The 19,873-nt window shown below is 40.0% G+C and overlaps 1 protein-coding gene across 1 annotated transcript in view; it reads right to left on the bottom strand.

Moving 5' to 3' along the window:
* The window catches only part of PSMD11 (proteasome 26S subunit, non-ATPase 11), a 37,036-nt gene extending 17,967 nt beyond the window's left edge, over window positions 1–19,069 (bottom strand). The window contains exons 1-5 of the mRNA XM_008049676.2: window positions 18,743–19,069; window positions 16,256–16,357; window positions 8,684–8,808; window positions 2,275–2,346; window positions 1,824–1,881 (exon numbers count right to left, since the gene is read on the bottom strand). Of these exons, the coding sequence (XP_008047867.1) occupies window positions 1,824–1,881; window positions 2,275–2,346; window positions 8,684–8,808; window positions 16,256–16,357; window positions 18,743–18,833 (448 nt within the window). The 5' untranslated portion in view covers window positions 18,834–19,069. The remainder of the gene's footprint in view (window positions 1–1,823; window positions 1,882–2,274; window positions 2,347–8,683; window positions 8,809–16,255; window positions 16,358–18,742) is intronic.
* Between the last annotated feature and the right edge of the window lie 804 nt (window positions 19,070–19,873).

The following is a 19,873-nucleotide window of genomic DNA, read 5'->3' as shown; positions in this document are numbered from 1 at the left end:
GCAGCACCTCAAAAAACAAAGCAGTTACTATATGATCCAGTAATTCCACTTTTAGGTATATACCCAAAAGAGGAACATATCCACATGAAATCTGTTCACATCAATGTTCATAAGCCAAAAAAATGGAAACAGCCCAAATGTCCATCAACTGATGATTGGATACACATGATTCAATGGACTATTATTTAGCAATAAAAAGAAATTAAGTACTGATACATGTAATATGTAATAACAGATAAACTCTGAAAATAATGCTTTAAAACATCACATATTATATGATTCCTTTTATAGGAAATGTCTAGAATAGACAAATCTACAGAGATAGAAGTAGCGCAATGGTTGCCCAGGGTTGCTAATGGGTAGGTAGGAAGTTTCTTGCTGGGGTTATGAAAATGTTCTTAAATAGTAATGATGGTGGCACAATTTACTAAAAATCTCCAAATTGTATACTTTAAAGGGTGAATGAATTTTATGGTATTTTATAGCCCATTAAAGTTTTTTTTTAATGCTATTTGTTTGAACCATATGAAATCGCCATTCTTACAGAATAAAAATAGAATATTGGCAATTTTCCAACCTAATACACCATAAAAACCATGATTTTCTGTTTGTAGAAAATAGGCCAGTTCTGCCCATTAATGAAAAGCAAGCACCAAGGGAAGATTTCAAGGTATTTAAAGGTCAAAAAGGAGACAGCCTTCAGTTGGCCACTCCAGCTTCCAAATATATTTGTGCCCAATTAATTTCTTAATTTTTAAAATAGACTTTAAGTAGAATTATAAACAGATACAGTAAATGTAACAACCAGTCAAACATTTGCAATTTAAAAAACTAAATCTGGCCAGGCTTGGTGGATCAGCCTGTAATCCCAGCACTTTGGGAGGCTGAGGTAAATGAACTGCCTGAGCCCACAGGTTTGAGACCCACCCGGGCAACTTGGCAAGACCTCATCTCTACAATAAATCAAAAATTAGCCGGGCATGATAGTGTGCACCTATAGTTCCAGCTACTTGGAAAGCTGAGGTAGGAGGACCTCCAGAGCCCAGCAGGTCGAGGCTGCAGTCGCCGGGAGCGTGCCACTGCACTCCAGTCTGGGTGACAGAGTGAGACTCCAACTCAAAAAAATAAATAAATAAAATTAAATTAAAATTAAATTAAAAAACTAAATGTGCGTGGTGACTCACACCTGTAATCCCAGCACTTTGGGAGGATTGCTTGAGCACAGGAGTTCAAGACCAGCCTAGGCAACATAGCAAGTCCTCCTCTCTAAAAAAAATTCAAAAAAATTAGCTGAGTGTGATGGCAACTGCCTATAGTCCCAGTTTCTCGGGAGGCTGAAGAGGAAGGATCACCTGAGCCCAGGAGGTCGATACTACAGTGAGCCATGAGCATGCCACTGCACTCCAGCCTGGGCAACAGAGAGAGATACTAACTCAAAAAAATAAATAAGTAAATAAACAAATAAATACATTTTTAAAAAAATAAAAAACTAAATGTGAAATTTAACAGGGTGCTATACGCAAAATACAGATACACATTTTTAAAATTTTGGTTATTAAAATGGAATGGATTTTACTGTTCTAACTTCAAGTGAACTTTAAAGTTACCTTTTGTTCTCTAAATCTGACAGGTTAATCCTAGCTAGTTTTTTAGAACTTCCAAATAACATTTTTTCATGATAGATACAGATCTGTGAGCCACCTTAACTCCATCTTAGGAGTACATAAAATATAAATTATTAATATGCATTTAATAAGAGTAGCCAGGCTTCAAATACACTTAGCTAGCTGAGATGACTTATTAATTTCTACCAGCTTACTTACCCAAATGTAATGCTTCCTGGTACCTCTTGGTATCAAAGTACAAAGACACCAGTCTTGCCTAGGAAAGAGAAAAGGCATTGATTGAAGGACGAGAAAAAAAAAAGCCACAGAAAGAAATCAAAGATTGATCGTCACAGAACTGTTACTGTTGACTATGTAAGTCCTGATGATAGCATCAAATTCAGCGTAAGAAATTATTTAGCCCACATATTGTCTCCTATTGGCCAGCAACAGACTGTTAACTTTACTATGTTGTTACTTAGGACTCTGAACCAAGTAGCATATCTGTCTCAAATTTCAATCAGGGCAATTCTCATGAGACTACTAACAATAATCTTTGAGGCCCTCGGTAATTACAAAGTTGCTGGAAATACTGCTAATCAGAATGGCACTGCTTACAGTCACAGTCTAATGTCTAGAGACCTGAAGTTAGTGCTAATGTAAATCATACCTCCAAAGCTTGGCGTAAGAAAGTTCTTTTCTCTGATTTGGCCCATTCAATGCACTCTAAACATAGTTCGACCTGCAACAGGAAGAGACAGAACATGCAACATTATGTCCTCACATTTTTCCCACAAACTATGCTTTGGAGAATAGTTTTAATTCTCTCCTTACTTAGTATCCATGTTGCTCTATTTAGTGTCTGATTCACAGTTATCTCAGTGTGTAATAGATATATCATAATGGAGCATCAACTTGGCTTTTAACACATAAAATACCTTTGTGCTTAGATTGTGTTCTTTAGGAAAAGAGCTTCATCTTCGAGATCCTTCTTCTACATTCCCAGGAGAAACCCAGAACTTCCAACAACATATATAGCCCTGGGTAGTAGATTTCTATGATGGAATTTTTAAACTTTTAAAGCAGAAATTTCTTCCTGAATAGTTAGAAATAGTAATGGTAATGTGTTATTATGAATACACTGGTAATAAAGTGAAGAAATTCTCAGCCTAAGCACAAATGCCTTACAGTTGCCTTTAAGACTCAATCAGTCCAGATGGTTCTTTCACTTTCAGATGCTAAGCAGTACAACTAACTAATTCATCATCACTCTCACAGAAAACAGATACAGTAAACTCAGTTTGCATTAAAGAGAGCAAAAAAAATTAAAATTAGGCTAACACTTAAAAGTTCCACTTAATTTAAAGCCACTCTCAATCCCTCGTTCTATCTGCCTCCCAAGCAGTGATATAAGGTGCAAAGTAAGCAATGATTTAAAGCACTGTTCAAATGCTAGATGGTCTAACACGCCATCAAATATCCTTGTCATATTAGCTTTGACACAGTATATATTAAGTACTACAAATCTTGTATCACTTCTGTTACTGCAAATTTTGTATTAAGGTTGCTAACCAGAGTATATGACAAAAAGAAATAAGGAACTGAGCTTTCTAAAGAACTATTAATACAACAGGTTTTTATGTAAATCCAAAGTTCTCTCAAGAAATGCTGTAGGAGGGAAAACTAAAGGGATACAATCCAAACTGACAAGATCTTCTGCCTTTAGATCCTGAATTAAAGTTCAATAGATAAACTGATAGATGACATTACATGGTATTTGGAGGATTCACTAACGAGAGAATTAACAAAACCTTTACAACTCCTCATTGGAGCCCCCTGGTGGCTACCTAATCTCCAACTCTAAATTCAACTGATTTCATTTCTTTTTTCACTTTTTTGGGGGGTGGGGGGGATGTGGCCTCACTATGTTGCCCAGGGTGATCTCTAACTCCTGGCCTCAAGCAATCCTCCCACCCTGGCCTCCCAAAGCGCTGGGAATACAGGTGCGAGCCACTGCACCCAGCCCCTCAACTAGCTTCATAATAATTCTTAAAAAAAAAAAAAAAGAGGAACAAAAAGCTAAAATAAAAGCAAGCCAATCCCAATTTCAGAGTTTTTAGTTACATTCTGAAAAGCTAAATTCAAAGTAAGACTTCTGATATAAATAGAACTGAAACTATTTTGCTGAATAGTTTTAGAAAAAAAATACACATCTTTTAGTCCTAGCTCTCTTAGGAGGTTAAGATATGTCCCCTAGTTTTACCCACAAAGCTTTTTCAAAGGATACAGAAACAAATGCCTGGGGCTTAGGCACATTCAGTAAGTTACACTTCAATAGTTTATTTTAAAAAAAAATTAAAAAAAATAAAAATGCCTGAGCTTCTGAATGAGTAGTCTGGAATAGAGCCTTGTCTCTTAAAATATATCCCTAATTAAGAGACCATGAATTCTTCTCCTGCAACTCAGCTGCCCCATTTCCCTGACAGTCCACGTATTAAGTGACTCACCTAAAGTCACTATCAGCTGCTGGCACCAGAACTCATCCTTAACTCCAGAGCTCTTTCTTTCTCAACCCAGCTGTAAGTTTTTAAGTTAAGGTCATTACAGATATTTCTTCTACAGCAAGGATTATTTACATAACTAATTATCTGTTATCAATTATAAAGTATATTAAGTTGTATTATCTAGAACCATAATTGATGAAACCCACACATCAGTAACAAGGAAAATTTTAAAAGGCACTGCCCTTACTACACAGCTATTTTGCTTGAGAGGCTTTGTGCTTTGTTAATGCTAATAAAGACTGACAAAAGGAACAAGAATGTAAAAGAAACCCATGCTTCTGGAGAAAGGGCCTTACTTTAGTACAAAAACTTGATGTGATCAAAATCTGATATTTAGTTTTAAATCAATATACCTAACCATTTTTTAATACCCTTATTAACAAAATTCCTGTGGGGGAAAAATATTCCAAGTCTGAAATTCTCTAGCACAAACCCTTCTTTCCATTGAAACAATTGTTTTGATAACATGATTTATGATGTAAGGTTTCTAAAAATGTGCTATTGTGTTTCAGTTGGGCAGACTACACCAACAAATAGCTCCCCAAAACAACTCTCTAGAGATCTCTGGAAGAAGTTCATTCTGGGAGTTCGGTACACTATTCAGCAAAGGTCTATGTCAGTCTTTTCCTCCTCTTTATCCTACTTGTCCACTCCCCTCCCCTGCCAACCACCCCATCCTCACTCCCCCATGTACCACATCTCACTCCCAAACACACATGCCCTCACTTTCTAGGCTCCAAGCCTTAGCCCAGCAAATGACCAGATCCTAACCTGAATCGTATCAACTTTGGGAAGATAACAAGTTGAGGATTTTCTTCTGTAGGTGTACCTGGTTTTCGGTTAGTCCCTAAGGCAGAAAAAGGCAGAAAAATCCCCTCCCTCAGACTCTTGGTACCAAACTCCTTAAAACAAAACTCTAGATTTCCTAACAATGTTCTAAAATGTCCTATTTTGCTTCCAGTCTCAATACTACTATGACAGTGATCCACTTATGACTTGCTCCTCTATCCTTTCCTATCACCGAAAGAATTTTAAAAGACCAAGAATGAAGACTTTATTCTATTTCCCCAAATCAAAGACTCTGAGTCACCTAAACAAATGCAGTAACAACACCCCACGCTTGCACCTCATTTCAATAACCTTAGACCTTAATTCAACAAAGTATTTCCTGAGCATCTGTCAAGGGGAAGGCATAGTCCATATATCCCTTCAATAAATATTTGCTATACAGTTCCTTTGAGCCAAACTACTTTAAGTGCTGGGGGAATAGGACCAAGTAGCTATCTTCATGGAACTCATATTCCAAAGAAGCATGTTAAACAAGTAAAATAAATTCTTTTAAAAAGTAAGCCAAGATGGGGTATTTTAGATGTGATCAAGGAAGGTCTCTGAGGAAGTGAGTAGACTTGAAATAATGTAAAGAAAATAACCCATGTTAAGAACAGGCTGAGAGCAATAAAGATGTATATAAATGCCCCAAGCCCAGACGAATGAGGAAGGCACTGTAAGGTATATAGTACTGTACCTGAATGAGATTACATTCCAGTAAAAAAGATAAATGTAAAGCAATTGACACACAAGGCAGAATAAGGTCAGAAATATAACATGTACAAAATACAATGTGAGTCACTGAAAGACTTAAGATCACATGAAAATCAATAAGCAAAGATTTCAGAGGAGGTGGAACTTGAGACAGGACTATGAAAGGGAAAGGTACAGCATAAGGAGTATATAGGGCTTGCTCAGAAAACAACCATCCAACATGGCTGACATGTTTGATATGCTAAATAGCATACCAGATCAGACTATTGCAGTAGGTTATATTACAGAAAACCATTAATTTCTTAATTCTCACTTTGGGAGGTGAGAGGATTGCCTGAGCTCACAGACTGGAGACAAGCCTGGACAACTTGGTGAGACCTCATCTCTATAATAAATCAAAATATTAGCTGGGCATGGTGGTGTGTGCCTGTAGTTCCAGCTACTTGGAAGGCTGAGGCAGAAGGATCACCTGAGCCCAGCAGGTTAAGGCTGTGGTGGCCATGAGCATGCCACTACACTCCAGCCTAGGCAAGAGTGAGACTCCAACTCAAAAAAAAATTTTTTACTTAATTCTACAGGCAATCCAAAGCCACTGAAGACTCAACTGTGTGAGAAGAGGGAGAGGAATAAAATGATAATGGTGGAATGAGGCTTTTTTAGTAGTCCAAGTAACAAAGAATTAATAACCAAACTAGATATTAGTTTTAAGAAAGAACAAATACAAAAAAGGTGGAGAAACAGACACTGAGGAAAGCTGAACTGACAGAATTTAACAAATAGCTGGATTTTGAAGTCAGCCATGTTGAGTCTGAGGCAAGGGTAAGACAATCTAGATGACTCATAATTTGTTCCAAAACAAGCAAATAATCTATAATCCACAAAAATGATTAAAAGAAGTCCTGCTTGGTGGAATAAGACTCTGGCTCTTGATAAAAGCTATACTGCTAGCCATCAAAAGAACAGCTTTTACTTAAAAAAATGATACCTATGATAAAATGACACAATACTTAAGAGTACTTCCTTTCACTCTAGGAAAAGGAATTAAAATCTCTTGTTGACAAAAATTTAATGTGCAATGAACAACAGCAAACTACAAACAGTTAAGGGAGAACCTAAACAGACAGAGAGGACATGACAAAGGCCAGTAAATCCCACTAGCCAATTTAGGAGAGCACTAAATTATAACTCGAATAGATGTCCACTAAGGAACAGGAGAAATTATTACTAAACAAATACAATTCTACCCACTGAGTCAACTCTATGTTATAGGGACAAATTTCAGAGATTTCACTGTGCAAAAGAGCAGCTTGCATAATTAATTTTCTGACTAAACAGTTCCAAGAAACAGTTATTAGTTTCAAACCAACATTTATTGATCAGCCAATTTTAAGACACCCTATTTTAAACAAAAAACGGCACCACTTTCATGAGAACGAAGTATAATTTTTTTTAAAAGGGTTAGATAAGACTAATATCCATAATAAAAATCACATTTTCTGTTAATTTCTTCACTAAAATAATTCTAACACATTGGTTCAAAAGGCAACCATTTAAATATTATTTTTTATCTACTATTTTAAAACACAGTTTTCCAGAAACAAATAAATCTAGACTGCTCTACAAATAAAGTTAGTTTACGGTGTTTAAACTAGTCTTCAGATGGGCATGGTGGTTCATGCCTGTAATCCCAGCACTTTAGAAGGTTGGGGAAAGAAGACTGGCTGGGCCCAGGGGTTCTAGACCAGCCTGGGCAACTTGGCGAGACCTCATCTCTACAACAGACCAAAATATTAGCCAGGCATGGTGGCATGCACCTGTAGTTCAGCTACATGGAAGGTTGAGGTGGAAGGATCGCCTGAGTCCAGCAGGTTCAGGCTGTGGTGGCCAAGAGCGTGCCACCACACTCCAGACTGGGCAACAGAGTGAGGCTCCAACTCAAAAAATTAAATAAATAAATAAACTAGTCTTCAAAGAATCATCCAGGCAAGAAACCAGGTTTTATAAAAGGCATGATTCCAAAGTGGAATCCATGTGTCCCAGGTTTCTGAAAGTTCTCACTTTTAATCAATATGGTTCTATAGCCTTTCATACCTTTTACCTGTACACCCAAAAAGACTACAGCAAATAATGAGACATATAACAACTAGCAATTTCAACCCCTGCCCTTATGCTAGCTGACATATTATATATCTGTTTATTATCTGCCTTCCCTGTTAAAATACAATCCTCATGAGAGCAGTGACTGTTGTGCCTAATACACAGTAGGCACTCAATGAATACTGATCAACACATCCACAGGAAAGACAATTATATTATTCCTACAAACAGATTCAAGTAATTACAATACACCTGCTTGAACTGCCACTTTTTACAGAATGATTTTTAATTTTGGTATGTCTCCTCCTGACTTACAGAAAATATAGCTATCTTTGAAAAGGTTGGGAAAGGTCTATGATTCCAGAGAGACCCTCTTTAATATAGCTCAGTGTCTAGTCTGAACTTGCGAAGACATGTACAGAAACACCAGAGCCACTTCTGCACACATGAGACACAAACAGATGGATGCTCACCCCTTAATAAAGGCATATACACAATGCAAAACATGCCAAGAAGGAATGCCACAGACTTAATTAGTGCTCACAAGGAGCTTTCTGACACAAGATGAAAGGCACCACAGACACAGAAAACATTACAAAGGTGTGGCAATACAATACCTCAAAGACAAGAATCAGTTTGTGACCCTGATGTAATGAGGATTCCAGGGACCACTGACAATCTCCACTTACAAAGCAAAGCATGGAACAGACCCAAAGTATCAAATGCCCTGTAACAAAGAGAAACTGACATGATAAGTCCTAAGCTGTTATCCCAGCTGCCCCTTCCACATTAGTATCACAGTGCAGGCAGGCATTTCTTTCACAGAAACAGACTTCTTTTCCATATTGTCTACTTTCTGTCATTAACATGGCTTACCTCCTGCCCTGTAGCTGCTTCCATATCAAGAAACAGGTCAAGAAGAGATCGAACCAGACGAGCTGCCTTAGCTTTGCTGATGGAATTCAAGAAGGGTCGTACATACTTCAGGAGTCCTCCAAGCTCTGTGCGAAAAGCAATCCAAAAAGGAAAAGTACAGATCAATATTAGGGACAAAATACTCATTAAAAAAACTGACCCAAGGTCATAAAAATCAGTACTTCCATCACTGGAATCAGTCTAAATGAAACTTTCTAGGCATTTAAAGCATTTCCAGCAGGTAAGAGCAGCAAAAATAAGTTAACATCAAATGCCAAATTTGTATTCTACTCCACTCAGCCACTGGATTACTATAAAGGCCCAGGAAAAGCTCCTATCTGTTTCATTTGTCCATCTTAATGAAAGATAAACAGTAAAGTATTCATACTCTCAAAAAGCAGTTGCATAGAACTTGAAATACGCTGTGTCCTTGCCCATCTTTGACAAAACCACTTACTCACAACCACTAAATATGACCAAGTTATAGAAGTCATTCTGTTTCAATTTCCAAGTCTGCCTTAGCAGTTCCCCTCAAACAGATGAGGCTTCCGATTCTAGGTTCCTTCTTTCTTCTCTTCCTGCGGTACTCCCCAGGCTGGCCTTTTAGCAGTATTACTTCCCTGGAACTCTTCTGAATAAACTTTTCATATAGAAGTTAGGGTGTTCTGCCCTTAAAGTTCTACTATATCTTTTTAAAATTCCTCATTAGGTTGCAAAACCTAAGTCTAAAATTTTGATCAAAAAAAGGTATCCACCATAGAGCTTTCCCTTCACTTATAGAAGAAAAGAGAGTAGTACAGGAACGCTAAGGGAGCACCTGTAGAAACAATAAACTACAGATGTGCTTGCCAAACAGTAAAATTCAGAGGCTGTTTCAACTAAACAACTTAGGAAGTATTTTTGCAATGCAGGTTAAAATTATTTTAGTGCCATTGTCTCTTTAATATTCCCCAATTGTAGACTCAACCTCCTGAGAACTCTAACTCAGGGCAAACAAACTTCACCCTCCTGAGAATGCTAATTCAGGGTCCTGAAATCTTCATCTGCCTTAATAGTCAGAGAATGCACACAACTGTGTCAGGTACTTAAGGAAGAATATATCAAGTAGAAATGTTTCTCTCTCCATTCACTCTTCAGTACTGACCTTTGACTCCCAATGTTTAAGACTTTTCTCATTCTGCCACCCCATTCACCCCTGCACAGACTAACTATGTACACTCCTGCTTTCAGGCTTCACTCATGCCACAACCCCATCTGAAATGACTTCCCATCTTCTCAATCTATAAAAATCTTAGATATTCTTCTAGGTCCATCCACAGTCCTACTGAATCTTCCATGCCAACTCCATTCTACAATGATTTCTCTCCCTCAAATTCCTTTTGCATTTACTTCAATTATATTATGTAATCATAGCTTTATTAAGAGTAGTCTACCGGGGAGAGGGGGTGGGATTGGCAGTTGAGGGAAACTGCCAGGGGAGGGAGTGGCACACCTCATCAACAAGGGTATCTGCATAATGAACATTTGTATACCTAACCTGAATTGAACTCTACTACTTTAAACTTTAAAAAAAAATTTTTTTTTTTTTTGAGTTGGAGTCTCACTCAGTCACCCAGACTGGAGTGCAGTGGCCGCTCCCGGCCACCGCAGCCTCAACCTGCTGGGCTCCGGCGATCCTTCCGCCTCAGCCTTCTGAGTGACCGGAATTACAGGCATGCGCTACCACGCCCGGCTGATTTTTTGATTCATTGTAGAGTTGAGGTGTCACTGCCCAGGCGGGTCTCGAACCCGCCGGCTTAGGCAATCCATTCACCTCAGCCTCCCAAAGGCACAGGATTACAGGCTGAGCCACCGAGCCCGGCTTAAAAAATTTTTTTTAAAAAGAGCAGTCTAGTGCAATGTCCCTTCTCTGACAGCATTTCCTGATTGATTTCTTGTTACAGAAATGTTCAGAAAACAGCCTATTCCAAAGCTGACCAAACCAAATCATTCTTTTTCGAAACAAAAATCTGTAACTTTTTCAACTTGGCTTTATATATTTAAAGAAAACTATCATTTATGTCTCCCTAACTTTCCCTTTCTCCAAACTAAACATCATTAACTATTTCAACTGTTCCTCCAAAGTCCTTGTTTCTAGATAACTTGTCAGCTTAGTTGCTCTCCTCTAAACAAACTCTAGTTTGTAAGGGTACCAGTTGTGGCATGTTGTGGTACCCAGAACTGAAATCAGTGTTTCAGGTAGGGTATGACAGCAGAGCAGGAGGCTTAATTTTATTGATCTGGTCACCACATACAACACAAGATAGCATGTTTTGCTTTTTCCAATACCACTTTGTTGTCCATTAAGGTCTTTCTTAAATAGACTACTGTCAGAACAGGTAATTCCCCAACTTCCTCTATTTTGAAAAATACTTTATACTTCTATAACTTTATACTTACCACAACTGAATTGTATCTTCCTGGCTTTGGCAATAACAGTGAATCTTAATTCTGTCCCCCACTGTACTGAATCATCTACAAAAATGAGCATGGCTTCTGAAATGACTTTAACCAAGATGCCAGATGCTGACCAGAAAAACAAGGATAGATCCCTATGATATGATCCTACAGACTTCTCTCCAGATTGACAAGTGACCCATTTATTAACATGTTCTGAATACAGTTATTTAGCCCGTTGTAAATTCATAACCTGTACCTGCCCTACTAATGCCATGACAAATGTTCAAATACCTTGTTTATATCAAACATGTAGTCTATATCATTCCTCTAATCCAGAGGCTGGCAAACTTTTTCTGCGAAAGATCAGATAGTAAATTTTTGGCTTTGAGGTTATATGGTCTTAGTAGCAGGTACTCAATTCAGCCACTGTAGGGCAAAAGTAGTTATAGACAATATGGAAACAAATTGGTATGACCATGTTCCAATAAAACTTTTTATAAAAACAGGCGGCAGGAACACACCTGCAAATCTACCAGTCTGACAGGCATAACCAAAAAGAGAGAACCAGGGTAAGTTTGGAAAAATCTCTTCATAATAAGCCCACTGTTAAAAAACCCATTGTTTTAAGTGATTAGTATCTCCTTATCAAATAATCTGTCCCAGAACTTTGTTGCTGATTATCATTTGTAGTGTCTAGGTCTATTCTTTTCATTACTTTTTTTTTAGACACAGTTAGAGTCAGAGTCTCACTCTCACCCAGGCTGGAGTACAGGGGCATGATCATAGCCACCACAGCCTTGACCTGCTGGTCTCAGGTGATCATTCTGCCTCAGCCTTCCAAGTAGCTGGAATCACAGGCAGGCACCACCACGCCCGACCAATTTTGATTTATTGTAGAGATGAGGTCTCACCAAGTTGCCCAGGCTGGTCTTGAAACCCTGGACTCAGGCAATCCTCTTGCCTCCACCTCCCAAAGTGCTGGGATTACAGGCGTGAGCCATCATGCCCGGCTTTATTACTCTCCGGACAGGTAAAATAATACCTCCCACCTCAATTTCCTTATACGTCTATCCTCTACGATTTTTCTCGAATAATAAATGGCTCTATAATCATATGTGCTAGAACCATTTTTTCTAGATTAAAAGACAGAAATTATCAGAACCTAGAAACTTGAACTTATTTAAAGAGACTATCTGCTCTCTCTTCTCTCACCTACCTTGGCTTTAATTCTCTTTTTGGCGTTATTTCTTTTTCAGTTTGAAAATCATTTTCCTTTTCTAGAAAAGGCAGAAGCAACACATGAGCTAAACAGTCTGCCTTTCTTTCTAGCACCTGCTAGCATTACAATATTTTCTCTAAGCACTGAACTGAGTGTTATTCTTCTTACCCCAACAGAGAAGCAAATGATCTGTTAGTTGCCATTTTTCAAAAGGCTCGGTTTATTTTCCATTTTAGTCTAGTTTTATATTCATTCTTGGTTATATTTCCTGTTTTTTCCCATTTTCATACATACTGAGTAATTTTTTTAATTCTCATAAAATTACACTGACTTCTTCCTCTTATTCTTGCTTAGATTATTTGCAATTATATGACTATAATTTTCTCAGGCTATGAAATCTGTAGATCCTGAGCCTAGGCAACATGTCTGATGATGTTCAGCAATACTTTCAATCACTATTACTCACCAGACATTGTCTTATTAATTAATTTCCAAGTGACTGTTATCAATCAGGGTCTCTACCTCTCTGAGTAGAGTACTTGGCACAGTGGTAGGTATATATTAAATACATTTTTAAAAATTGAAGATTAATGGAAAAGACGTATTTTCTGTTCTCAGGGATCTCAAAATTAAAGGAAACAAATAATACAAACCTATCAATTATTAATAGTAAAGAAAGGTAAATGCATGTACACCCTAAGACTTCCTTAGGGTTTCCATTATGTACACTTATAAAACTTTCTTAGAAAACAATGATACGTAACTGGAAAAGGTTTTGATAGTCCTTATACAAGGGGAGACCCCAAAAAACCCAGAATTTATTTATCAAAAATTGTGCATTTATTCTTACATGTTTAAACTTCAGCTACCTTCAAAGTACTTTCCATCTGATGCAATACACCTATTGAGACACTTTTCCCAACAGTTTTTAAACTTGTCAATTTTGGTGCCTTTTAGTGCTTTTGCCATTTATTGTTTCACCTCTTCCACATCAGCAAAATGTTTTCTTTTGAGGATTTTCTTCATGTGAGAAGACAAAAAAAGCACTCAGGTGAGATCAGGTAAACAGGGAGGGCGGGGTACAGGGATCATGCTATTTTTGGTCAAAAACTGGTGAACTCTCAGTGCGGTATGAGCAGGTGCACTCATAAATGAGATGGGCAATCGCACTGAAAGAATCTCCAAAAAAAATTCACTGAGGCCAAACACAGTCTCTCACAACAATGCTAGCTGGTACACTGATGTCGATGGGTTCCTAGAACACTACCTAGCGAGGGAAACCTGTATAAGGGGCCTATCCTCTAAAAGATAATTCTGGGGTTTTTTGGTCCCACTTAGTAATTCAGCTATTAAATTCCAAAAGATTTAGCAGTATACTCCTAAACTTCTTAGGTATTGGGTCACAAGGCAGAGAGAGCAAGGAATTAGCATAAAATAGATAGTTCAAGTAAAACAACATTCTTGAATGAAAACTACTAAAGCACTGATTATATATAACACACTGATTTTATTTATCCATACCACAGGAGAAAAACAGATTTTTTTGTTTTTGTTTTGAGTCAGTCTTGCTGTCATCCAGGCTGGAGTGCAGTGGCATGCTCACAGCCACCGCAGCCTTGACCAGCTGGACTCAGGAAATCCTTCCAAGTAGCTGGAATTACAGGCACACGCCACCACGCCTGGCTAATTTTTTTATTTATTGTAGAGATGAGGTCTTGCCAAGTTGCCCAGGCTGGTTTTGAACCTGTAGGTTCAGGCAATCCTCTCACATCGGCCTCCCAAAGTGCTGGGATTACAAACGTGAGCCACCGCGCCTGGCCTTGGGTATCTTTTTTTTTTTTAAGTTGGAGTCTCACTCTGTCGCCCAGACTGGAGTGCAGTGGCCACTCCCAGACACCACAGCCTCGACCTGCTGGGCTCCGGCGATCCTTCCGCCTCAGCCTTCCAAGTAGCTGGAACTACAGGCGCGCACTACCACACCCGGCTAATTTTTTTGATTTATTGTAGAGATGAGGTCTCATCAAGTTGCCCAGGCGGGTCTTGAACCCGCGGGCTCAGGCAATTCACTCACCTCGGCCTCCCAAAGTGCTGGGATTACAGGCTGAGCCACCAAGCCCGGCCTCTTGGGTATTTTAACAACAGAAAACTCTTACATTACTTCAGCTGGCTTTAAAATTTTTTCAGAAAAATTACCTTATTATTTAAGTCTGTATGGACTAGTTATCAAAACTGTTTTGTAACACACCAAACACAAATTAACGCACAAATTAACTGACAGGCAAATGGAATCTACATAAATGTTGAATAGGAGTGAAGTGAGCCTAAGATGAAAAAATCACTACCCACCAGTGATAATTCATAAGTAGAGAACTACAGAAAAGCAATAACCATGATGCCATGAGTCTATATGAAATGTGAACTAGATTTCGGGGGCTCAAACCCTGGGTCCACCAGTTAATTCGAGTGAATCTGGGTAATTTTCTGTGCTCAGTTTCTTCATGTGAAAAATAGATAATAGGACCTAGTTCAAATTGTTTCAAGGATTCAGTAAGTTAAACCATGTATGTGCTTAAAAGAATAACTAGTTCATAGCACTCAAAAACCATCAGGCAGGGTTTCTTCTTATAGTCGCTTAAAAATAATATTTTATTAATTTATTTATTTTTGAGTTGGAGTCTCACTCTGTCGCCCAGACTGGAGTGCAGTGGCCACCCCCAGCCACTGCAGCCTCGCCTGCTAGGCTCCAGCGATCCTTCAGCCTTAGCCTTTCAAGTAGCCGGAATTACAGGCATGCGCTACCACGCCCGGCTGATTTTTTGGTTTATTGTAGAGATGAGGTCTCGCTGCCCAGGCAGGTCTCGAACCCGCGGGCTCAGGCAATCCACTCACCTCAGCCTCCCAAAGGCGCAGGATTACAGACTGAGCCACCGAGCCCGGCTTAAAAAATATTTTAATTAAGATACAAGACCCATGTAAATACATCCTCACAATTTCATATTATCTTTACTCAACTTTCTACTGCTAAAGTCGTTCTACTGCCTAAAAACTAATATATTAGTTATACTTAATTGTAAAAGATCTTTAATTCTCAAGTTCAATTAGTTTTGCTATCTAATCCCCACCATTCTCTTGGATAACAACATAATTTGAAAGAAATTCATGAGGTCACTTACTAGAGTTTAATCCATTCTAATCAAATAAGCTCTAAATTCACTTCAAGGTTGACAAAAATCACCCACATTAAGTTTAAACAGACTTCTCTCTAAATACTATTACTACTTTACTGGTGAAAAGTCCTTCCTAGTCAACAGGACATCTTCCTCATGAGTGTGATGACACACCCACAACATCAGACTATCATCTGGAGCCTAAGCAGTGGTTCAATTACAGCTAGAATGCCTAAGCAACGATATGCACAAAGTCCTAGGTATCAATGGAGAAGTCTTGCGAAGACTTCATTTAATGTCTTACTCATTCTGTATCAGGAAGAAAGGACAGTGAGTCACTTAGAAGCAAAATCCCTAGTCATTTTCAAGTCAGGGCCCTAAAGTCATTCTATCCACCTTAAATATATCCGAACTGCTCAGTGAAATCACCGAAGACTGCTGCCACCTGTATGTAAGGGGATACAATGAGAATTAAAAAACCAGGAAAAAAATTACAGATCACTATATTCAAACAAAAAATTATGAAGGAGTTTAAAGGACAAACTGCTAAAAAACTGAAGCTCAACAAGTTGTCAAGAAAACAAAACTGAATTATAGCACCAAAGAACTGAGTATGTGAATGCAGTCTCATGTTCCGTCAATCCAACAAAATTTTACCCAGCATTGCAAGTAAAAGCATTTCAGATACAATCCATTCATAGCACTTACCTGCAGCTTGTCCAGTCTTTGCCAAGAGAGACCCCAGTTCCAAGATGCTCTGCTCTTTGACCTGCACTGCCTCCTCATCATTTTCCTGAATGTCACGCTTCACTGGGAGAGGAAAATGCAACCCTCTTAAAATTCTGACCAAATCAATGAAGACTGAGGGAAATTTCACCCTCACAAGACTCATTACAAACTCCAACATATTTACCGAAAGACAAATTCTAGAGAGCTTAAAAAAAAAACCTCTAAACAAGAAAAAAATGATCATGTATATGTAGGACATGCCCCATGTAAATCATTTTAAAAGGATTCCTCTCTTTAATTTTAAATGTCCCTTTTCATTTTATCTATTAGAATTTCGCTTACCTACATGCATTGAGTGTTTGCTGTGATCACTTGGTTAAAGCAAAGTTAGAACAAATCCTTCATAGTTACGGTGCTAAGACCCATGCTAGTCAGGATGTTCTATAAAGATATTAAACATGCCTGTTTAATATTTACCTACCACAAGCTAAAACCAAAGGAACAAGTTACTGATGACCATAAAGTCAAAAGTCTTTCAATAAACTTTAGGTTTGTGCAAAGCCTCAGTAGATGGGTGTGTTAGGGATAAGCAGTTCTATAAAGCCATTCAGGAAAAACAACCCTATCAAAGCCCCATGTGATCCTGAACAGCTACACTTAAGAGAGACTGCTGCTTTATAATGGATTCTGGTCCTGTTAAAATAACTTTGTGCTATCTGTCCCACTTTCAACAGTTAATAAGTATTCTAACATTTGAACATCAAATAGCCTCTCCAAATTTTTAGTGATAATTTTAGTGATCATTACTACTTCTCTTACAAAGCATCATGACTTGACAAAAACCACGATTTTGATACTCCATAATGGAGTCCAGAAAAAGTAAGACTGTCAACCATCATGACTCAAGCCTGCTCTAACAGGGAAGCTTTCAGGGAGCTCTCTCCCAGTATAGTGGGTAAGCCAGAAACATTGTTATTATAACGTCTAACATAATTTCTACTTTATTAAAGGTAAAATATTAGGCACTAGGCACAGAAAATTAAAATTCATGCTTCTCACATTACTTCTAAATATTAGTATGTATTCACAGAACAAAATACATATGTAACAGTGATTGAGATGACTCTGGTTCTGTAAACTGACCTAAGTTAAAATCATAACTTCAAAATGAAACACCCTTTACCAATATCACTCAAATATGAATCTTAATGTCCACTTCTTCTCCTTCTCTAGTATCCCCGATGATAAATATCTTGTCATTGTCCTTTCACTGTGCAAAACTCAACACTAAAGAAATCAACATACATGCCAACATCCTGGAAGTACAACATACAGGTGCATTCTCACACTACTTGTTGATCCGATTCAAATCTTCTCAAGCTACATTTAAAAGACCACATTACTATATGTGCTAGTGAAGGGCTAGTCCATGCCCTAATTGAACGCTTTATTGAGTAAAAGCCTTCTCTGTCATCATAAATGTATTTCTATTCACACTTGAATCTCAGTAGAAAGCTGTCAGGAACGACTCGCTGGGACTCCCATTTCAGGTTTCCTGTTGCGTGCAGGTATAAGACAATCATACTAAGGTGTTAAGAACATTTTCTTTAGATTTTCCGGCAATGTGCAGTCGACCAGTTCCAAAGAGTTTCCCAAACTTCGCAACTGACAACTAACTCCCGGAATTCACTTCCAGTAGCTACAAGGGAGACTGGGAGGATTAGTCACCTCCTGTAGCCGGGCGGTCCCATTCCAACAATTCCAACACCTCACTCTTACACCCTACACAGGACAGAAGAACGTCTCGGTTACCTTCTCACACCAAATGCCAACCTCAGATGTGTGTCAACCCTGAATTTCCCATCTTCAAAAAGAGGCCCTCCTTTAGTGGATCCTTCCGCTGTGGGGCCGGGGAGAAGTAGCAAGCTCCCAGCGTCCCGAGGAAGGAAACTCCAAAAGAGCGAGCGCTCGCGCTCCCACCTCGAGCAGACTGTGCTGATAACAACGGCGGGAAATGCCTGTCCTGAGCGGGTTTTGCCAAGGCCTATCAACTAGACATTCTCAGACCAGTTCGTAACAAGCCCGCCGGCCGGCACTACTCCCGGTCCTGGGCCAGCTCGTGCGGGCCAGAGCGGGGGACAAGGCTAGGGAGGGGTGGGGGCCCGACTCGGCCCACTCTCCCACCCCAAGCCGAGCCCACCGTGAGTCAGCAGCCAGCGAGTGAACCGGGGGTTGCCTCGAGGCTTCCCACCAGAGTGGGACCCAGAGGTGTCCGGGGAGCTCTGAGCGGCCTGTGCCCCCTGCCCGGCCCCCCTCTCACACACACACACACACACACACACACACATACACACACAGTGAGTCAGCAGCACCAGAGCCGGCTAGCCCGGCCCCTCTCCGCTGCCACCGACCGACACAGGCCGGGCTGGGCCCGCAGGACCGGGGAGGCGGCGCGGTGACCTTTACCGATGGAGTGGAGGATGTCGATGGAGGCCTCCCGGTCGGTGCTGAGGAGAGACTGGGCTCTCTGGAACTCCACCACCGCCGCCGCCGCCATCTTACCGCTCTCACACCGTCCCCGGCCGCGGCCGCCGACGCCGGAAGCACACACCCGGAAGGTCCGCCCTCGCGACCCTCCTCCCCGTAACTCCCGCCTCTCTGTTCCCACAGCACTCCGGGAATTGTAGTCTCTCCGGGGCCGGACTGGGGTGAGGGGAAGGGCGGGAGCGCCTCGCAGGTGGGCTACAAGTTCCCTAGCACCGCCTAGAGGCTGTCCTGCGAAGAAAAGAGGCGGTGCCCAAGGACTGAAACCCAAAGTTAGTCACCACCCATCCCAAATGAGGTTTCTTATTTCCGACTCGCCTCGTTCACCCTTCACAGGAGTTTTTGAGCACCGGGCTAGGAACGCAGTGAAAGCTGTGTGGTTTTCCCTGTAACTTCTACGTTTACCATTCATTCGGGGCAATTGTCTTACAAAGTGCTCGCTATTGTGGCAAAGAATGGCACTATTCAAATACGCTTAAGCGTCTAACACCTGTGCGACACACACATGCACACACTCATACAAACATATCTACAAACTTTCCAGACTTGAATCCTACAGAATACTAGCCAGCCTGTGATTAAACCCACCGGCGTCAGAGAAAACTTGTCTTTCCCAAGCAGTCCATTTGATCTTGGGGTAACACTGGACATTATAAAAGTCTCATCTTTGCCCTGTGCACTCAATAAATACCTCTTGGGAATCACACAAAAGACTCATCCAGTTCCCCAGCTCAAAAAAAGAAAAGCTCCTTCAACTAAAATCACACAGATATCTGTAAGGATGTCATGTGGAAGGAAAAAAGACAGTCTATGTGACCACTTAGGGTTTAAGGAAGGTGTTAAAACTGTATAGAAGTAGTTCAACAAGCCGGGCTCGGTGGCTCAGCCTGTAATCCCGCGCCTTTGGGAGGCTGAGGTGAGTGGATTGCCTGAGCCCACGGGTTCGAGACCTGCCTGGGCAGCGAGACCTCATCTCTACAATAAATCAAAAAATCAGCAGGGCGTGGTAGCGCATGCCTGTAATTCCGGCTACTTGGAAGGCTGAGGCGGAAG

Source organism: Carlito syrichta, unplaced genomic scaffold (genome assembly GCF_000164805.1).
Source record: "Carlito syrichta isolate Samal-C Ts95f unplaced genomic scaffold, Tarsius_syrichta-2.0.1 Scaffold135915, whole genome shotgun sequence".
In the NCBI taxonomy this organism is placed as follows: domain Eukaryota; kingdom Metazoa; phylum Chordata; class Mammalia; order Primates; family Tarsiidae; genus Carlito; species Carlito syrichta.
Note: the sequence above shows the minus strand (reverse complement) of the source record. Positions and strands in the feature narration are given on the sequence as shown.